The 17,489-nt window shown below is 40.3% G+C and overlaps 2 protein-coding genes across 2 annotated transcripts; both read left to right on the forward strand.

Annotated features, from left to right (window-relative positions):
* Nucleotides 1–4,334: 4,334 nt before the first annotated feature.
* Nucleotides 4,335–13,559, forward strand: arl13a (ADP-ribosylation factor-like 13A). The gene is made up of 10 exons (XM_021561068.2): nucleotides 4,335–4,503; nucleotides 8,341–8,463; nucleotides 8,585–8,655; nucleotides 8,773–9,022; nucleotides 9,315–9,420; nucleotides 9,659–9,867; nucleotides 11,553–11,658; nucleotides 11,837–12,104; nucleotides 12,262–12,369; nucleotides 12,463–13,559. The coding sequence occupies exons 1-10, from the start codon at nucleotides 4,484–4,486 to the stop codon at nucleotides 12,516–12,518; spliced, it is 1,317 nt and encodes a 438-aa protein (XP_021416743.2). The 5' UTR covers nucleotides 4,335–4,483; the 3' UTR covers nucleotides 12,519–13,559.
* An 89-nt stretch (nucleotides 13,560–13,648) lies between these two features.
* Nucleotides 13,649–17,489, forward strand: tmem35 (transmembrane protein 35). Its single transcript, XM_021561069.2, has 2 exons — nucleotides 13,649–13,876; nucleotides 16,008–17,489. Exons 1-2 carry the CDS (start codon nucleotides 13,757–13,759, stop codon nucleotides 16,368–16,370), a joined length of 483 nt encoding a protein of 160 aa, XP_021416744.1. The 5' UTR covers nucleotides 13,649–13,756; the 3' UTR covers nucleotides 16,371–17,489.

A 17,489-nucleotide genomic window follows, 5' to 3' on the forward strand; every position in this document is an offset into this window, starting at 1 on the left:
TATAAATCATTTATTCCATATATTAAGCAAACCAGATAGCACCATATTTTTATTTTACATTTTTTAAAGATAGCCAGAGGCACACTCCAACACTAAGACATCATTTACAAACAAATCATTTGTGTTTAGTGAGTCCGTCAGAGGCAGTAGGGATGACCAGGGATGTTCTCTTGAGAAGTACGCAAATTGGACCATTTTCCTGTGCTGCTAAGCATTCTAAATGTAATGAGTACCTTTTGGGTGTCAGGGAAAATGTATGGAGTAAAAAGTACATTATTTTCTTCAGGAATGAAGTGAAGTAAAAGTAGTCAAAAATAAAGTACAGTACAGATACCCCAAAAACCTACTTAAGTAGTACATTAAAGCATTTTTACTTAAGTGCTTTACACCACTGTGTATCAGCTTACTCAGTGAAACCCATAGAACACATCTGTGAAGAGTTAACACAAATGTTAGCCTTGATACTATCATTAGGGGACTTTGTGGTAAATCACCTCCCAGTCAGCCTATTGTGCGTATTTACATTCATGTTTCACTGTACAGCCTTACGTATGGATTGTGGATCCATGAAATGGGGTGTGAAATATTAAGGTCAATATGCGTAAATATGCTGAATAGTGAGGGGAATTGCCATAGTTAAAGTTCCCTAATAAGAGCTACAATGCTAATATTTGTGTAAACTTTTCACAGTTATGTTCTGTGGGTGTCACTGAGTAGACTGATATCCCAATTCCATGGATCCACAATCTATAGGTAAAGCTGAACATTGCAATATGAATGTTCAATGCACATTGTAGGTTAACTGGTGAACTAGCGCGTCTCAGTTCACACTGGTGTCAAAGAGCTGCAATAAGATCTACGATGCTAATATTTGTGTAAACTCTTCACAGTTGTGTTGAGTAGACTGATACACAATTCCATGGATCCACAATCCAAATGTAAGGCTCTACAGTGAAATATGAATGCCAGAACGCACAATAGGCTGACTGGGGAGGTGATTTACCACAAAGTCCCCTAATAGATTTGATTAGGATCCCCATTAGCCGACGCCAATTGCGACAGCTAGTCGTACCTAATAAGAGCTACGACACCAATATTTGGGTAAACCCTCACAGTTATGTTCTGTGCGTGTCACTGAGTAGGCTGATACACCATTTCACGGAGACACAATCCATAGGTAAGACTGTACAGTGAAATCTAAGTATGCGTCCAACGAAATTTCAGTTTCAGCCCTTTTATTTATTTTTTGGGGGTCAAATTAGCTAATTATTGTATTTTGTTGAATTTATATAACAACATCCCAACCTTGATCTAGTACAAATGGCATCACTTTCAATGGGTCACGTTCAATTGGGAACTTTTACTTTGAAGGCGAACCGCAAATGCCACTATTGTGCTTAACCATTATTGTGGCTAGCTTCACATCGGTCTTGGAGGGTGAGCGCTCCCTCCCACTGCTCCTGGGTCCTGAGCCTTTATCTACGCTTACTGCGTGCAGCTGTGTGCATGTCATCGAGAGTGCATGCTTGCAACCTATTTATACTTGACTATTTTCAATAAGAGTGCCATCGCTGTTTTGGATCCTAAAAAACTATAACGAAAGCCCCAATGGTAATGTGGGGATATCACAAAAGCACAGAATAGAAAAAAGTAGAAATCTTGGGCAATTACTTTCAGAAGGTTATTGAAGCAGGTGGGGCTACTACAAATCATGACAGCTTAGAAACACTACTACAGTCAGCCATATACAGTACATCTCAACCTTCTCTCTCTCAGTGCCTGTGTGTTGTGCAGGGCAGGAGCACAGAGAGATCAGTTGTCCTGTTTCCCTTTTTAGGCTATCACACCACCACTAGGACAGACTTGGCCCTGTTACAGCACCAGAGCTATGTGGAACGCTGCTATGTCAACATGTGCTGTGGGAAGGCCAGGCTAGCTCCTACCCCAAAATTGAGGATTTATATTTCCGTGACTTGACACAGTGTTGCATTTGGATTACATTTACACTTGGTACTACATTTTAGTAAACAAATGACCAACTACATCACATCCTTTAGAATGAATGGAACCTAGTGAAACGGTTTTCTGTTTGCTCGGGCTACTGTGCAAACAGGGATTATGAGAATTGGTGCTCGTCCTGTGAGAGGGATCCCATCTGCTTCCTTTGCCCACCTTTTGCTTTTGCTCCTCAGTGAAAATGTGGTTCCTTTAATTTAATGTTGACTTCAATCTGGCCAGTCATTTCAAACTGTCGCTAAGCTTGAAATAAGATGTTGTGCCCATCAACAGAGTACTTAAAATACAGACTGTTATGTAGATTGTTTTAATAACACTAGTTTGGATGATTAATCTATCTCATTTTTGAATTCGTATTATGATCCCAGGGCACTGTTTTCCATATGAAAGCCTTAATCCAGATTAAATATTCATGTTTTTCCAGAGCAGTACAATAATCGCTCAAAGGCACAATGTTACCCATAGCTCAGCCCAAAATGAAAATCACTCCCCCAGTGTAACCAGATGGGTCCCAGACAGGCAATGATGTGGGCGCTGCATTGTGAATGTCTGCTGGAGGCCCTCCTCCTATTATTAATTAATGTGAGTGGCGAGACAGCGCTGTGGGTCAGTGGCTGCAAACCGTAGTGGTTGTTTACTTTCTGGAAGGAAGGCGGCAGTGTAGAACTAAGGCCCTGTCATTAGTGGCCTAGCAGGTCTTTAGGACCCCACCCTGTATGTACACACATACTCCCTATTCCGTCATTGAACAAAACCTGAAGACAATCTGAGCCAAGATTCAAACTAATTAAATCAGTTTGAAACAGTACGTCCAACAGTCATCAGAGGCATAGTAACATTCTGTAGCCCTAGTTAATAGATCATTCTAAACGAAAGCAGAGCGACTTCAGAGGGAACATAACCCTCAGACATAAATTCAGCTGTCAGGTCTCTCAGAGATGTTAGGTACGTGGGGCCATGGGTATATAGGGCAGGGCATAAGGACGTTGTGCTAAGCCTTTGCTGCTGCTTCTGCTGCTGTGTGTGTGTGTGTTGTGTGTGCGTATGTGCATGTGTGTGTGTGTGTGTGTGTGTGTCTATATGTGTGTCATTGCCAGCTGACGCAGTGGTCAGAGCCTCGGATGAGTCTAGTCAGCAGATGAAGCCCATGCCTGATTGGACACTGGGGTAATGACTTAATGAGATGAAGGATGTACACAAAGGGCAGTTCCAGAATATGTTATCCTTGTTGTGGAACAAAAATACTGACTGTACTAGGACTAACTGTTTATAAAATTAAAATTTTATTTTATACGTAAGTATTGTTGTGGGTTGTTAAGAAGGTTCGCTTGGAGATTTTTTTTGTTGTTGTCATGAGTAGACAGACTGCAGGGCAAATTCTTTCCTCCCTATGTCAGCTCTTGTTTAGCAAAACCACACACCGTGACGTAATCACAGCCCCATTATGTGAATGGTTCCATAGAAATTGAGGCCATCTAGTGGCCATTGTAATAATGTATTAACTTGTAAAGATGTTATAATGTTACAAGGCATCAATAATAGCCTTACGATAAAATGAAACATACTTACATTTGCCTCATACTGCATGTTTATCCTGTTTTATTTCCATCAGTGTAAAGATACCACCTCTCTATCCACTCATTATGGACATCACAGGAGATCATAGGTCAAATTGAACTCAATTAATTGTGAGGGGATTCTGGTAGTACCAATAATCTGGATTTCTCTCTTCCATTGTTAAAGGAGGGGCACTAGATGTAAAAAAAAAAAAAAAAAAATCACATCATGAGACATCTTTGTTCAAATTGGCCATGAGCAGGTGTCCTGATCTGGCCAAGCTAAATCACAATGCAGTCAAAAACGTGATTCATTTTATAAATATTTCCACACTATGTGGTTGGAATAATATTGTGAAATTGTGAAAATGATCATAATACCCTTTTTAGCATAAGAGCTGTTTGAAAAGACAGCCTGAATTTCCAGCATATTTTGCTGGGATGAAGTTTTGGCCTGCCAGGTGAGATCACCATTGGCGTGTTAATAAACCAATAAGAAAGAGCTTTCCAAACCTCTCTGCCAATTACAGCTAGTTCTCAGATTTCCCCTACCCACTCAGAATAAATCCAGAAAGTTTTAGCAAAATTCTAGCTTGAGAAATGTATCTTTACTAATAATCTATTTTTGTTCATTTTTAACTATTTTAATTGAAAACAATCACAGTAAGGTGCTTAATTGTTACCCAGAAATGATTTGATATTCAGATAAAAAAGGCTGCATTGGACCTTTACAGTAGAGCAACCTATCCGGTTGAAGGCAGATCTAACGAACACCCGAATGATTGGTAGACAGGTTACCACTGTGTTTCCCAGGTTGCACCACCTACATGAGGTGACCACAGGATTAGTGGAATTATTGAGCCCTGATTAGTTATCTGGTACATACAAGATGCCACAAGAGAAACACACGTATGGACACTGACATCCTACTGTAAGTATGCTGAGATTACATTTTATTTATATTCTATCTATCATTTCACGTGGCTTCTATTTTCATAGATTTACCCCTGAGAACAGTGGTGAAAGTGTTCTACTTGCGGGATTAAACAAGTAATATGAACGACTTTTTGAGTGAACAATGCTGTGTGTGGATTGGATATTTTGTCATGGACTAATACAGTTTTGCATAATTTATATGATGGGCAATGCATTTAGGCTTTTGCACATTGTTTACATTGAGGTTGTACACATGGTTATCACTGTTAACTAATAAAGCACACTGTTGTCTTCAGATTCAACCATATCAATATTCATCATTACAGTCAGTGACGTGTTTTATTGAAGTCAGTTTTTTATTTTTACTTTAATCTGACAACGTGCTTAATTTGCACTTTTATGGTCTAAATGTCTGAATTTAAATAGCCTTTTATTGCTACATTGGAATTTGTATAGAGACAAACATATTTATTATATAAATAATTCACCTGACACCCGAAACCGTATCAATAAGAAATATGAATATTGAAAATATATACTGTAGGTCAGGGATCAACTTTGGGCCGATTTTTTTCTTGCGCGGATGGTCGAGGGGCCGGGAAACATAAATTCACTCTGGCTATCTACTCCGATTTCAGAGGACTCTGTCTGAATGAGCCAGAGTACAGAATAACTGATGAATTTCCGAATGTGCAACACCTGTTGAATATGACCGGTGTCAGTAAAACGTCGGCAAATTTGTTTTATTCAATTGTTGCCAGCAGCACAGTTAGAGTCACCACAACTCTCTATCTAGATATCATGAAATCAGCCTAACCAGCTCTGACAGGGCGAGTAAAATGACAGTGAGTTGTTCTCTCAATTGTGACTGGAAGTAGCTAGCCAACTTTAGCCAGTTAGCTTGGGTGCTTGACTGCAGTTGTGACAACGCTTGGATCAACCCTACTGTGGCTCTGAACGCCTCGAGAGTGAAACGCTCTGAATTTAAGAAAGGACAATCTGACAGCGCTCTGAATCTACGAACGCCAGAGTGCACTGAATTTATGAACATCCACAATTACACATAATTTGTATACTACAAATTGACCACAGATATAATACTTCACTAAAACATAATAATTTCAAACCATGCTTACATTTGTGTACAATCACATCTCTATTATGCGTGGGAATACTTGGGAACAGATTTCCAAAATTAGATTGTATATACAGTTGAAGTCGGAAGTTTACATACACTTAGGTTAGAGTCATTAAAACTAGTTTTTCAACCACTCCACAAATGTCTTGTTACAAACTAATATTTTGGCAAGTCTGTTAGGACATCTACTGTGTGCATGACACAAGTAATTTTTCCAACAATTGTTTACAGACAGATTATTTCACATTATAATTCACTGTATCACAATTCCAGTGGGTCAGGATTTTACATACACAAAGTTGACTGTGCCTTTAAACAGCTTGGAAAATTCCAGAAAATGATGTCATGGCTTTAGAAGCTTCTGGTAGGCTAATTGACATCATTTGAGTCAATTGGAGGTGTACCTGTGGATATATATTTCAAGGCCTACCTTCAAACTCAGTGCCTCTTTGCTTGACATCATGGGAAAATCAAAAGAAATCAGCCAAGACCTCAGAGAAATAATTGTAGACCTCCACAAGTCTGGTTCATCCTTGGGAGCAATTTCCAAGCGCCTGAAGGTACAACATTCATCTGTACAAACAATAGTACGCAAGTATAAACACCATGGGACCGTGCAGCCGTCATACCGCTCAGGAAGGAGATGCTTTCTGTCTCCTAGAGATGAACGTACTATGGTGTGGAAAGTGCAAATCAATCCCAGAACAACAGCAAAGTACCTTGTGAACATACTGGAGGAAACCGGTACAAAAGTATCTATATCCACAGTAAAACTAGTCCTATATTGACAACCTGAAATGCTGCTCAGCAAAGATAAAGCCACTGCTCCAAAACCACCATTAAAAAAGCCAGACTACGGTTTGCAACTGCACATGGGGACAAAGATCGTACTTTTTGGAGAAATGTCCTCTGGCCTGATGAAACAATAATAGAACTGTTTGGCCATAATGACCATTGTTATGTTTGGAGGAAAAAGGGGGAGGCTTGCAAGCCGAAGAACACCATCCCAACTTCCAGCACAGGGGTGGCAGTATCATGTTGTGGGGGTGCTTTGCTGCAGGAGGGACTGGTGCACTTCACAAAATAGATGGCACCATGAGGAAAGAAAATTATGTGGACATATTGAAGTAACATCTCAAGACATCAGTCAGGAAGTTAAAGCTCGGTCACAAATGGGTCTTCCAAATGGACAATGACCCCAAACATACTTCCAAAGTTGCGGCAAAATGGCTTAAGGACCACAAAGTCAAGGTATTGGAGTGGACATCACAAAGCCCTGACGTCAATCCTATAGACAATTTGTGGGCAGAACTGAAAAAGTGTGTGCGAGCAAGGAGGCCTACAAACCTGACTCAGTTACACCAGCTCTGTCAGGAGGAATGGGCCAAAATTCACCCAACTTATTGTTGGAAGCTTGTGGAAGGCTACCCAAAACGTTTGACCCAAGTTAAACAATTTAAAGGTAATGCTACCAAATACTAATTGAGTGTATGTAAACTTCTGAACCACTGGGAATGTGATGAAAGAAATAAAAGTTGAAATAAATATTTCTCTCTACTATTATTCTGACATTTCACATTCTTAAAATAAAGTGGTGATAGGGAATTTTTACTAGGATTAAATGTCAGGAATTGTGAAAAACTGAGTTTAAATGTATTTGGCTAAGGTGTATGTAAACGTCTGACTTCAACTGTGTGTGTGTGTGTGTTTTATTTGATTTTTTTACTAAAGTTGGATAACCATGCTGTCGTTTGAAGTCTTGTTGCTAGTTTATGCTCTACCTGACTAGTCTGGGCTTAGGCAGCTTATGGAGATTGAGCAGATGCAGAGGGCAGAGAGCTGAGGCCTGCTGGATTTATTTAGCACACCTTAGATGGACACACTCACACACCTGCTATTTGTGTAGAACCAGTCTGTGGCAGACTACACACAGGTACAAAGATTTGTCAGACAACTGGTAGGCTACCGTGTCTTAATGTAATCAGTCTGTGCCAGCCAGTTCAGCCACATAGTTCCGTAACATGTAGTTGAGTCTATATACATTTATGCTGTGCGTTGTAAAACAATAAAACAAATCCCATGGTGGAAACCGATGGACTAGTTTATGGATAGTTTATGGGGATAGCAAAAAGGATATACAGTAAGCAGGTAATGCACAGACCCAATGAATAGTGTATCCCGAAAGGGATAGGAATGCACTGTGGGTACAAACAAAGTTACCTAGTTTAGCCAGGTACTATAACCCATGCTCTTAGAAAAAAGGGTGTCCCCATAGAAGAACCCTTTTTGTTTCCAGGGAGAACCCTCTGTGGAATGGTCCTAATGGAGCCAAAAATGGTTCTACCTGGAACCAAAATGGTTCTACTTGTAACCAAAAAGAGTTATTCAAAGGGTTCCCCTTTGGGGACAGCTGAAGAACCATTTTACGTTCTACAAATAGTCTTTTTTTTCTGATAGTGTAGTTTATATATTCACACAGATACTGCTAACCTTTGTCAAAGAGATTTCAAACAGTAAAGAAATTATCGACTTTTACAGTAAGATCTAAATGGCTCTGAAGTCTTCAGGGGTTTATTGGCCCTGACCCTGATCACCTGACAGTAGCCTTTGTTACCTCAGCTGACTTAGCACCGGTCATTCTGTAAGTCTATAGTTTGCACGTCGACCCTGTGTCATAATGAGCTCTTCTTTCAGGTGGGGACTGAGGAGAAGATGGTTGCCGCTGTGCTCACCTTGTTCTGTTTCACCACAACTGAACATGTTCAACCTGATAACCAACTGCTGCAGCTGGGTCTCCAAGTTCCAGCAACCCATCAGGTAAGAATGACTTTCTCTCAAATGGATTAACACAGTCCCTCAGTCACTTGTGATTACAAATACTCTGACTTAAATTGCTCCATATGCTAACTCCAGCCCCATGTCTCGTATTTTCACACAGGAAAGTCAATGTACTCGTGGTCGGTCTTGATAAAGCAGGAAAAACATCCACTGTCAGGGGGATGTTAAGAGGTAATGTAACAGTGACTTCAATACAAAACAATTAACAGTAACATTGCAGTAGACATTACACAGAAATCTGCGTATGGCTGACTGAGGTCCTCTTGTAACTATTCTCGCTGTCTGCAGTGCCCCCGGTGGATGTGGGTCCAACACATGGGTGTGTCCGCACGGAGCTGAGAGTGGAGAACTTCCTGGTCACCCTGCTGGACATCAGTGGGGCCCCGGAGTTGCGGGGGTCCTGGAGGGATCTCTATGGGGAGGTCCATGGGTTCATCTTTGTGGTGGACTCCAGTGACCGGCAGAGGATTAAAGAGGTCAAGGAACTTCTGACGGACCTGCTGAAGCAGCCTAGAGTGGCGGGAAAACCACTACTGGTGTAAGGACTAATTCTTATATCAAGTTTGAGTTCATGTGAATATTCATACTTGATCAACCTTAAAATAAAAAGTAAAGCTATATTTGTTATATTTATAGTTTATAAGTATGTTAGACAATATTCTATGAGATGTACATGACAAAGTGACAGATAATCTATACTACCTACATTAAAACCTTAGTGTTGCCATGGTACAGTGGGCAAGGAAGCACAGTAACGAAACTGATTAGTGCTTTCAGTGTAGTTTTTTTTCCTTTTTTGAATCCACTGAATAAACTGTGTTGTGTTTTAGGCTGGCCAACAAGCAAGACAAGATGAATGCCCTGCTGGGAAGTGAGATAATTGAGCTCCTGTCTCTGGAGAGATTGGTGAACCAGAGCCGTTCTCTGTGCCACATTGTGAGTCTAGTTCTCACACACACCTCTCTCCACACAGCCAGACAGAAGAGCCAGACAGAAGATCCAGACAGCCAGACATAAGCTCCAGACAGACAGACAGACAGCCAGACAAACTGACAGCCAGGCAAACAGACAGACAGATTATGTTTATTATGTTCAAGAGACAGATAGATACATAGACAGACAGAAATCCATGTAGGCTACATAGATTTGATTATGTTGTGCCTTTTCGCTCTAGGAGCCTTGCTCAGCCTTAATAGACCTGCGGAGGTGGACAGACAGGAAGACGCTGCGGGGTCTTCGCTGGCTTCTGCGTGCTGTCAATCTGGATTACCCAGAACTCTGTTCTCGCATAATCAGGGACATCAGGGACAGGAGACCTCTAGCACCAGACGAGAGGGACAGGCGTGGGAAGATGGAGAGGAGCCGCAAGCCCAAAGAGGAAAGGTAAGAGCGACCATAACTATCCCAATTGGCACAAACTGGTTGAATCAACGTTGTTTCAATGTAATTTGTCAACGTATTGTGACGTGGATTTTAAAAAGTAATCAATAGAAACTGTTGCTTTGAGTGTGACATTTAAGGTTACAATACAATTTTCAAGGTAGACACACCCTGTATAAAATATGTTGAATTTGTACCTTTGAAACTATTTCAGAACTTCAACGTCATATACACTATTTAAAAAATATAGCAGCACCTCCTACTGGAGAGTTGATCTAAAGCTATTCATTTGGTTTCCCATCCAGGATTTTAACTAACTCAGCTTTGATTTTTGTCACTGACTACTACCAATGTGCTATCGTGAGAATGATTATTGAGAGATCCCTTAATAACTAAATATATTCACTGTTGCTATTGAAGTCATTCCAAAGGGTAGGTTTAACAGGGCAAATTAAATGAAACCATACTTATTAGGTCAAATATCATCAATTATACTATTTAAGCCTATATAGCATTTGCAAAGTCATCAACAGCCATTGTTAAATATTTTATTAAACAATAGCTCAAAGATTTTATATATTTTTTTTGTTTTACAATACAAAACATATACATACAAATGACAACATACAGACGACATACACAAACATCCACAACATCCCCCCTGCCCAGACCCACCTGCTCACACCCCCATCTCCAGTGGCCCTATCACATGGCCTCAAACTGCACCATTTTGTTTCTCTCCGTCGCCCACGCACTTTCAACATTTAGATAAAGCATTTGACCTTTCCGTTGTGTTAACGATGGAGGATTGGTAGATTTCCAGACAAGTAAACAAATTATATGTTGGATTCACATCTCCAAATAAACCAAAAATACAAGTTAAATAATAGGATTAAGCCAGTGGCTCAAATGAAATTATCCAAGCATATCCTTTAAATGTTGACATTTGGTTACAATGTCAACCAAACACAATTCAATTATCTTTTTGTCGTAAGAGTAAATAGCTTAAAGTAAAGGCTATCTTACAAACTAATGTAACCGTATTTATTCAACCTTAAAATGAGTAACACTTCCATGGACAAATTGAGGTTACTGGAACTGTAAATGTCTTCCTACAGTACGTAATCATAGAAAGCGTGCATGTTCAAGATAGCATGCAAAGGCCGCAGGTCTGTGGAGAGCTTCACAATTGCTGTAATAATCTGAGCAGAATCTTGAACAGCATTGATCACTTGCACTATGTACTTTTAATGTAATCTCAACTGCAATCCATTTGGTTCTGCTATTAGGGAATGCACAGTGATAACCCGTTACGTTGTTGTATAAATACAAAATGTCTGACATTGTATTTCCATTTGAACGTTGGTGTCCTTTTAGATGGTTGAAAGCATAGTGATAACACATTGGGAATTCAACAACCTTCTGTCTGTCTATTGGAGTCGGTGAATAAAGGTTGAAATCTCATTGATCAACTTCTCTACCAATTAGTATCCACATTTCCACGTTGAAATGACATGGTGTGCCCATGAGTGGGATGTGCCTTCAGTTAGACAGGATATCATCTGCCTTGGCCAATGTGTTAATATTGCATTCACAGAATGTATCCATGGACTACTGCAAAGACGTGGCCCATGTTAGCTAAAGCATCATGGTATGGACCCTTTCTTATGTGAAATGTCTATGTGTAGAATCCGTGCCAGCAAAAATGACCTTCGTAAAGTACAAAGCCCTCATGAAAGGGACCTAAGACCCAAGACCCCCTCGCTACAACCCATTCGAAACATCTTGAAAAAGGTAAAGACATTTAAATGTACAAATCAACTGATAATCTTTAGTTGTAGATCCATTTGATCTTGATAAGATTCCAGTTGATTATTTGTAGTGAAACAATCTACTAGTTTTAGTAGATCTGGAGGTGCACATTCATTTTCACTGCTGGAATATGTGAACTGAAAAGCCTTGTTTATTGTAGGAGAGCACTCTGAAAAAGAGGCTTAATAAAAAGAAGAAACAACAGGTGAAGATTAAGGACACAGGAGAGAAAAGCGAAGGAGAGAATGCGGAGGAGGAGGAAGGTAGCACAGAGGCAGACCCAGAACACAGTGTGCAGAAAGAGAAGGCCAACAGTCCCCTAATACCTCCGAAACGAAGGAAGCTGAAACGTAAAGCCAAAGTGAAGGAAGAGACCCAAGAGCTCCCAGAATCAGTTGACAACGAAGACAAAGACAACTCAAATAAAGGTAGCTGTGCTCCTCAAACAACACTTCAATCTGCCTCCAATGTATCGGAGCATGTTTTATGATGTATTAACAGGTTACAACATGTTGTTAGCACTTTTTAATATTGAAATGTGCATCTGAGTTGATAACGTTCACATTTTCTCATCTGTTGATAAAGGGGACAAGAAGAAGAAGAAAAAAGTGGTGAAAGTGAAAAAGAACAGGATAAACTCTGAGAAGATGCCAGGAGCATACTCCCAGCCAGTTGACCTCTCCGCGACCTTTGGTGAGCCCCCTGTCTCTCCTTTTTAACTCACACTGAAATGCAACGCAAAAAATGAGACTGTTTGAGATATGTGATTTCCCTGTTTCTTGATAGATCTTTACCGAAAAGCCATTTTGGCTCTGAAAGAGCGACAGAATCAGGGCCAGTGAGAGGAGAGGGCTGAGAGAGAGTCCTAGGTCCAGTGTGTGACGACGCAGTCTGCTATCCTGGCAAGGGCAGCACTCCAGTGATTTCTAAACACGCTGAGACACCTTAGTGACTCACCCCCAGCCTCTTCCCTGCAAACCACCCAGACAGCTACCTGACTGACTGATTGACAGAGGGAGACATGCCCTGCCTGCAAATCCTCCACAACCTCTTTTTCCATTCTGTTACCTCACATTTCTAACGTATGGATTACAACTGGAGTATTCAACGGCTTTTGAAGGACAATTTCAAAATACTTGATGGATGTTTTTCTTCGCTGCTACTGTGCAGGAACTGCAAATCCACAATGCACCCCCTGAGAAATGTGTGTTTATTTTATCTTACCAAAAATATGTTACATGAAATATTTATTTATTAGTGGTTACTTAATTATCTGCAGTATAAGTAAACAGTTGTTTACAAACATGATGAATGTACTGGCCAAAATATTTTAATCCCTCATAAATATGAATAGAGTTGATCTGTGTATATTGTAATTTTGATGGAAAAAGTGACATGCTTTTGTAATGTTCGTTTTCTTTTTATATGACTGTTCGACAAATGTCTCACAGACCCTGTTTTTCAACAACACAAAATGGTCAGTGAAAGGAAAATAGAATTTTAAGAGAACACCACCAGGTCAATTTTGAAGAAAGAACAAATACAAAATTGAAATGTACAATAAACAATCACGTGCTTCCTTTTACAATGTACCATATGCCTTGAAGTGTGCTCGTGTTTGTTCACCTTGAAGATGATAATGCTCTGTTGCTTGACCCAGATTCAAAACAGTCCAAACAATAGGTCAAGCGCCAAACTAATAGTCAGCCATATGTAACCATGTTTCCTATTTCATTCGGTATTAGCTATTATTTACTTATGCATGCTGGAAAAAAAACTCTGATAAAAAAAGGTTTTCTTGTGTTCAAATAATATCCATTCGTAATTGTTGTAATCATATTACATATAAGCTGATAATATATATTGGTATGGGCTTCATAATTGGGCATTTGGACCTTGGACCCTGTGTACAAATTCACTTTCGCCATTTTTGTCGCTCTTCGAGAAGCCCACCCCCCTCAGCATATTCACAGGAGAGAATACATTACAGCCAGTTGTTTCAGTGAATAGGCCTGCACTAAATAGCGGCCGCGCCGAGACACACAGGTTGGTGGGGGGACCGGGACACACAACACTGAAGATGGCTTCACCGAGGACGATAACAATTGTGGCCCTCTCTTTTGCTCTTGGTCTTTTTTTCGTCTTCATGGGCACTATAAAGCTCACACCAAGATTAAGCAAAGATGCGTACAGTGAGATGGTAAGTAAACCTTTAGCAACAAGCCGCAGCTGGAAGCGAAAGCCATTGTTCTGGCTATGGACGCTCTCAGGCTCTAATGTGCTGTGCGCTGCTGACCCACATTTGGATCATGAAATAAAATAGCATATAATATCTAACCGATACATATGATTTTAATGTATGTTTTGTTTCAATCTTGGGAATGAATTTAAGCAAGCAAGGAGATGATGGTACCTGCTGCATTATTATATAGCCTATAATAGGCAAAATTATTTATTGAAGTCTGACGATAGAAATACATGACTATTATGACAAAAAAAACTAAATATTTACCATTAGGCATTTCAGATAAGCCCACATAATTGAAATCGAATGAATTGGCTACAGGTAAATAGGCCTGTTTGTTTGAAATAAGATAAGACTAGGATATAGGCTAACAGTAGCCTACACGTTTGTTCAGTAGTGTTTTATGGCGAATTATTTGTTATTATTAGCCAAATATGACTTAAAAACGGTATTTGAAGGTACATTTTAGCCTAGCATTCGAACAAATTCTATAGTCAAATTCTGGGATTCACTAGCCGACCAGTCGATTAAACTCTTTATGGTGGAGTTGTACGGCGACTACTGTGGGCGGTCTGGAGCTCCGACATCACGACATTGTTCTGTGTAATTTCGAGCTATTCTTTGGGTGCTGAAATCAGTCGTTTTTGTTAAAAACGTCATTTTATGTGATGTCGGAGCTCCAGTCCGCCGACACTAGCCCCCACTCAACTCCATTGCAAATCGTGGAGTTGAGTTTAATCAGCTAGGGGTGCACCTACCGGTGTGGGGCTGATGTTGAGTCTCTCCCTACCAATGATGTTAATGCTCATCTCTGCTTTTCTCTTCATTCATATATGTTCTAATGTAATTCTTATTATATGACGAATAGGCCCCTTCATTAGCCTATATTTTGGTCATTGAGTATTATTATTATTTGTTTATTTTTGTACTTTTTACCACATTTTCTCCCCAATTTAGTGATATCCAATTGGTAGTTACAGTCTTGTCCCAGTACGGAATAGGGTGAGGCGAAGGTCGAGAGCCATGTGTCCTCCAAAACCTGACGCCTCCGACCCGCACGGCTTCTTGACACACTGCTCGCTTAACCAGGAAGCCAGCCGCACCAATGTGCATCCAATCTGGCAACCTTGTCAGCGTGCATGTGCCCGGCCCGCCTCAGGAGTCGCTAGAGCGCGATGGGACAAGGACATCCCGGCCAGCCAAACCCTCCCCTAACCCGGACGAAGCTGGGTCAATTGTGTGCCGCCTCATGGATCTCCCGGTCATGGCCAGCTGCGAAACAGCCCGTGATCGGATCTGTAGTGATACCTCTAGCACTGCGATGCTGTGCCTTAGACCGCTGCACCACTCGGCAGGCCCCAACGATTTAACATTTTATGTAATAGGCCGATATCAAGGACAGTGGTTTTTGGTGGTGCTTGCATAGGCTACTTACAAGTACAACTCTTAAACCCTATAGTTAGACTATTTTGTGAAAAACAACAGAAAAGCATCTGTTAGTGTCAGTGGCAATTTTAGCATGTACATCTTGGTGGGGCAACCTCAACAACAACAAAACAATGTTTAGATGCATGCCAGCAAAGCCACTACCCAACACTTATCAAAACATGAATTGCACTATAACGGTGACAAACGGTGCCCACAAACTGTTAGGACTACATAAAGCTCTCCCGACAGCAGAGCTTTCCTTTCAGGACCATGGAGTGAATCCTTACCACTGCTACACCTGGCTATCAGCGGAGCCTTGTCTGGCAGGGAAACAGTTCATTCAGCCTCATTTACTGCCTTTTAAAAAAACATATGGCTGACTTGCTTAAACAAACGTGATTTCTACTGACAATTGAGATGTACAAACTATGGCATAAGAGGACGACGAGCGGATGAGAGGCCATGCGTCATTTCTGTTAAGACATGAAATGTATCGTCTCACTCCAACTGTTGATATAGAACTGGAACTTCCTTACAGGTTCTACAAATCGGAGAAAGTATATACTGTAGCCTATAGTATACCACTAATGAGCAAGTTCTCTCTTTGATATCTATGAAAATGAATGCTGAAATGTTCTCTCTCACATTTTTTCTTTAGAAAAGGGCATACAAAAGCTACGCAAAGGCCTTGCCAGGTCTAAAGAAGATGGGTATCAGTTCGGTGCTGCTCCGTAAGATCATTGGCTCACTAGAGGTGGGCTGTGGTGTGGTTCTGACGTTGGTTCCAGGGAGACCCAAGGACGTGGCTAACTTCCTGCTCTTGCTGGTCATGCTGGCGGTCCTTTTCTTCCACCAGCTAGTAGGAGACCCCCTGAAACGATACGCTCATGCTCTGGTCTTTGGCATTCTGCTCACCTGCCGACTGCTCATTGCCCGCCAGAGTGAGGACCGGCCTGAGAGGGAGGAGAGCAGGGAAGAACACATCAATGTCCAGGAAAAGAACAAAGTCAAGCAGTCCTAATCCAGCCCAATCGTCTAGTGTGGGCAGAGCAACAGCAAAATGGAACCTTGTGTATTTCTTTGGATTGTAGCAATTCTGATTCAAAAGAAACACAGTCGCTATTAACAAGTGATATTTTTATGTTCTTTTTGACACAAATACTAATTTGAGTGACTTTGTTGGCTTTGAGACTGCTAATGTTTTCTGCTATTGAAGATTGGTACTTTTCTATTTTTTTTACATTTTAGCTAGGAAGCTAATGATATCCCTTGAATTCAATTGTTATTTTACAACAATTAAGCATAGTTCACATTAAATGGTTTAAAACAAACTCATATCCTATCACCACTGTTCAAGATATATTGTTGGTGAATATTGACTCACATTTATTTAAATATAATACACAGTATCACATGTTTCCATTGGTATTAGTAAAATAAGAATCATTTCAGTGAATTCAGATTACTTTCGTTAAAGCTTTTACCTGTTCATTCGATTTTCTTGTAAGTATTCCTATGCATGAAAATGTACCCCTTTTCCCCAAAGAAAAATTGAACGGTCAAATGACAAGTCTTTCGCTCATCACAAATTGATGAATCACTTTGTTGCACCCAACACTTTTGTTCAAGAACTCATATGGAGGAGAGACCTATAGGAAGGCATTTTGCTAGCAATTATGCACATACATAATATGTCTATGGTTGCTAGCCTAGTGCTGTCTCTATGTCTCTGGAACACAGTCAGTAGTCCAGCTACTTTGTCAAATGCTGTGTCAATTGACATGTCCAATAAAGGACTTGATATTTGTCTCTTAATAAAGGACGGTCTCTCTTTACATCCAGTGACAACAAAGGCTTATGTTTATCTGTGAGTCTATTTTGCGCTTGGATTTTTTTAACAGTATTCTGTTGAATGACTATATTAGATAAGTATTCATATGAGTATTAACATTACCACTGGGTTCTTCTTGTAATGTAAATGTATTTGATTAACATATAAGTGGTGCTACCTTCAGTAATGATGAGTAGATAAAGGGAGGTTTTTAGTCAGATGAACAGTTGTTCAGTTGGTCTTTAACATTCACAATACTTCTGTAAAACAAGATGAGCTAAATAAAAAAATGTACAGGTGGATCTCCAA

The sequence above is a fragment of the Oncorhynchus mykiss genome, chromosome 14, assembly GCF_013265735.2.
Source record: "Oncorhynchus mykiss isolate Arlee chromosome 14, USDA_OmykA_1.1, whole genome shotgun sequence".
In the NCBI taxonomy this organism is placed as follows: Eukaryota; Metazoa; Chordata; class Actinopteri; order Salmoniformes; family Salmonidae; genus Oncorhynchus; species Oncorhynchus mykiss.

Excerpts from the sequence above, each read along its gene's own strand:
- arl13a (XM_021561068.2), top strand. The coding sequence starts at position 4,484 with ATGGACACTGACATCCTACT. Across the intron at positions 8,656-8,772 it reads TGTCAGGGGGATGTTAAGAG|TGCCCCCGGTGGATGTGGGT; the intron begins GTAATGTAACAG and ends CGCTGTCTGCAG. Across the intron at positions 9,868-11,552 it reads CGCAAGCCCAAAGAGGAAAG|AATCCGTGCCAGCAAAAATG; the intron begins GTAAGAGCGACC and ends GTCTATGTGTAG.
- tmem35 (XM_021561069.2), top strand. The coding sequence starts at position 13,757 with ATGGCTTCACCGAGGACGATAACAATTGTGGCCCTCTCTTTTGCTCTT. Across the intron at positions 13,877-16,007 it reads AAGATGCGTACAGTGAGATG|AAAAGGGCATACAAAAGCTA; the intron begins GTAAGTAAACCT and ends TTTTTTCTTTAG.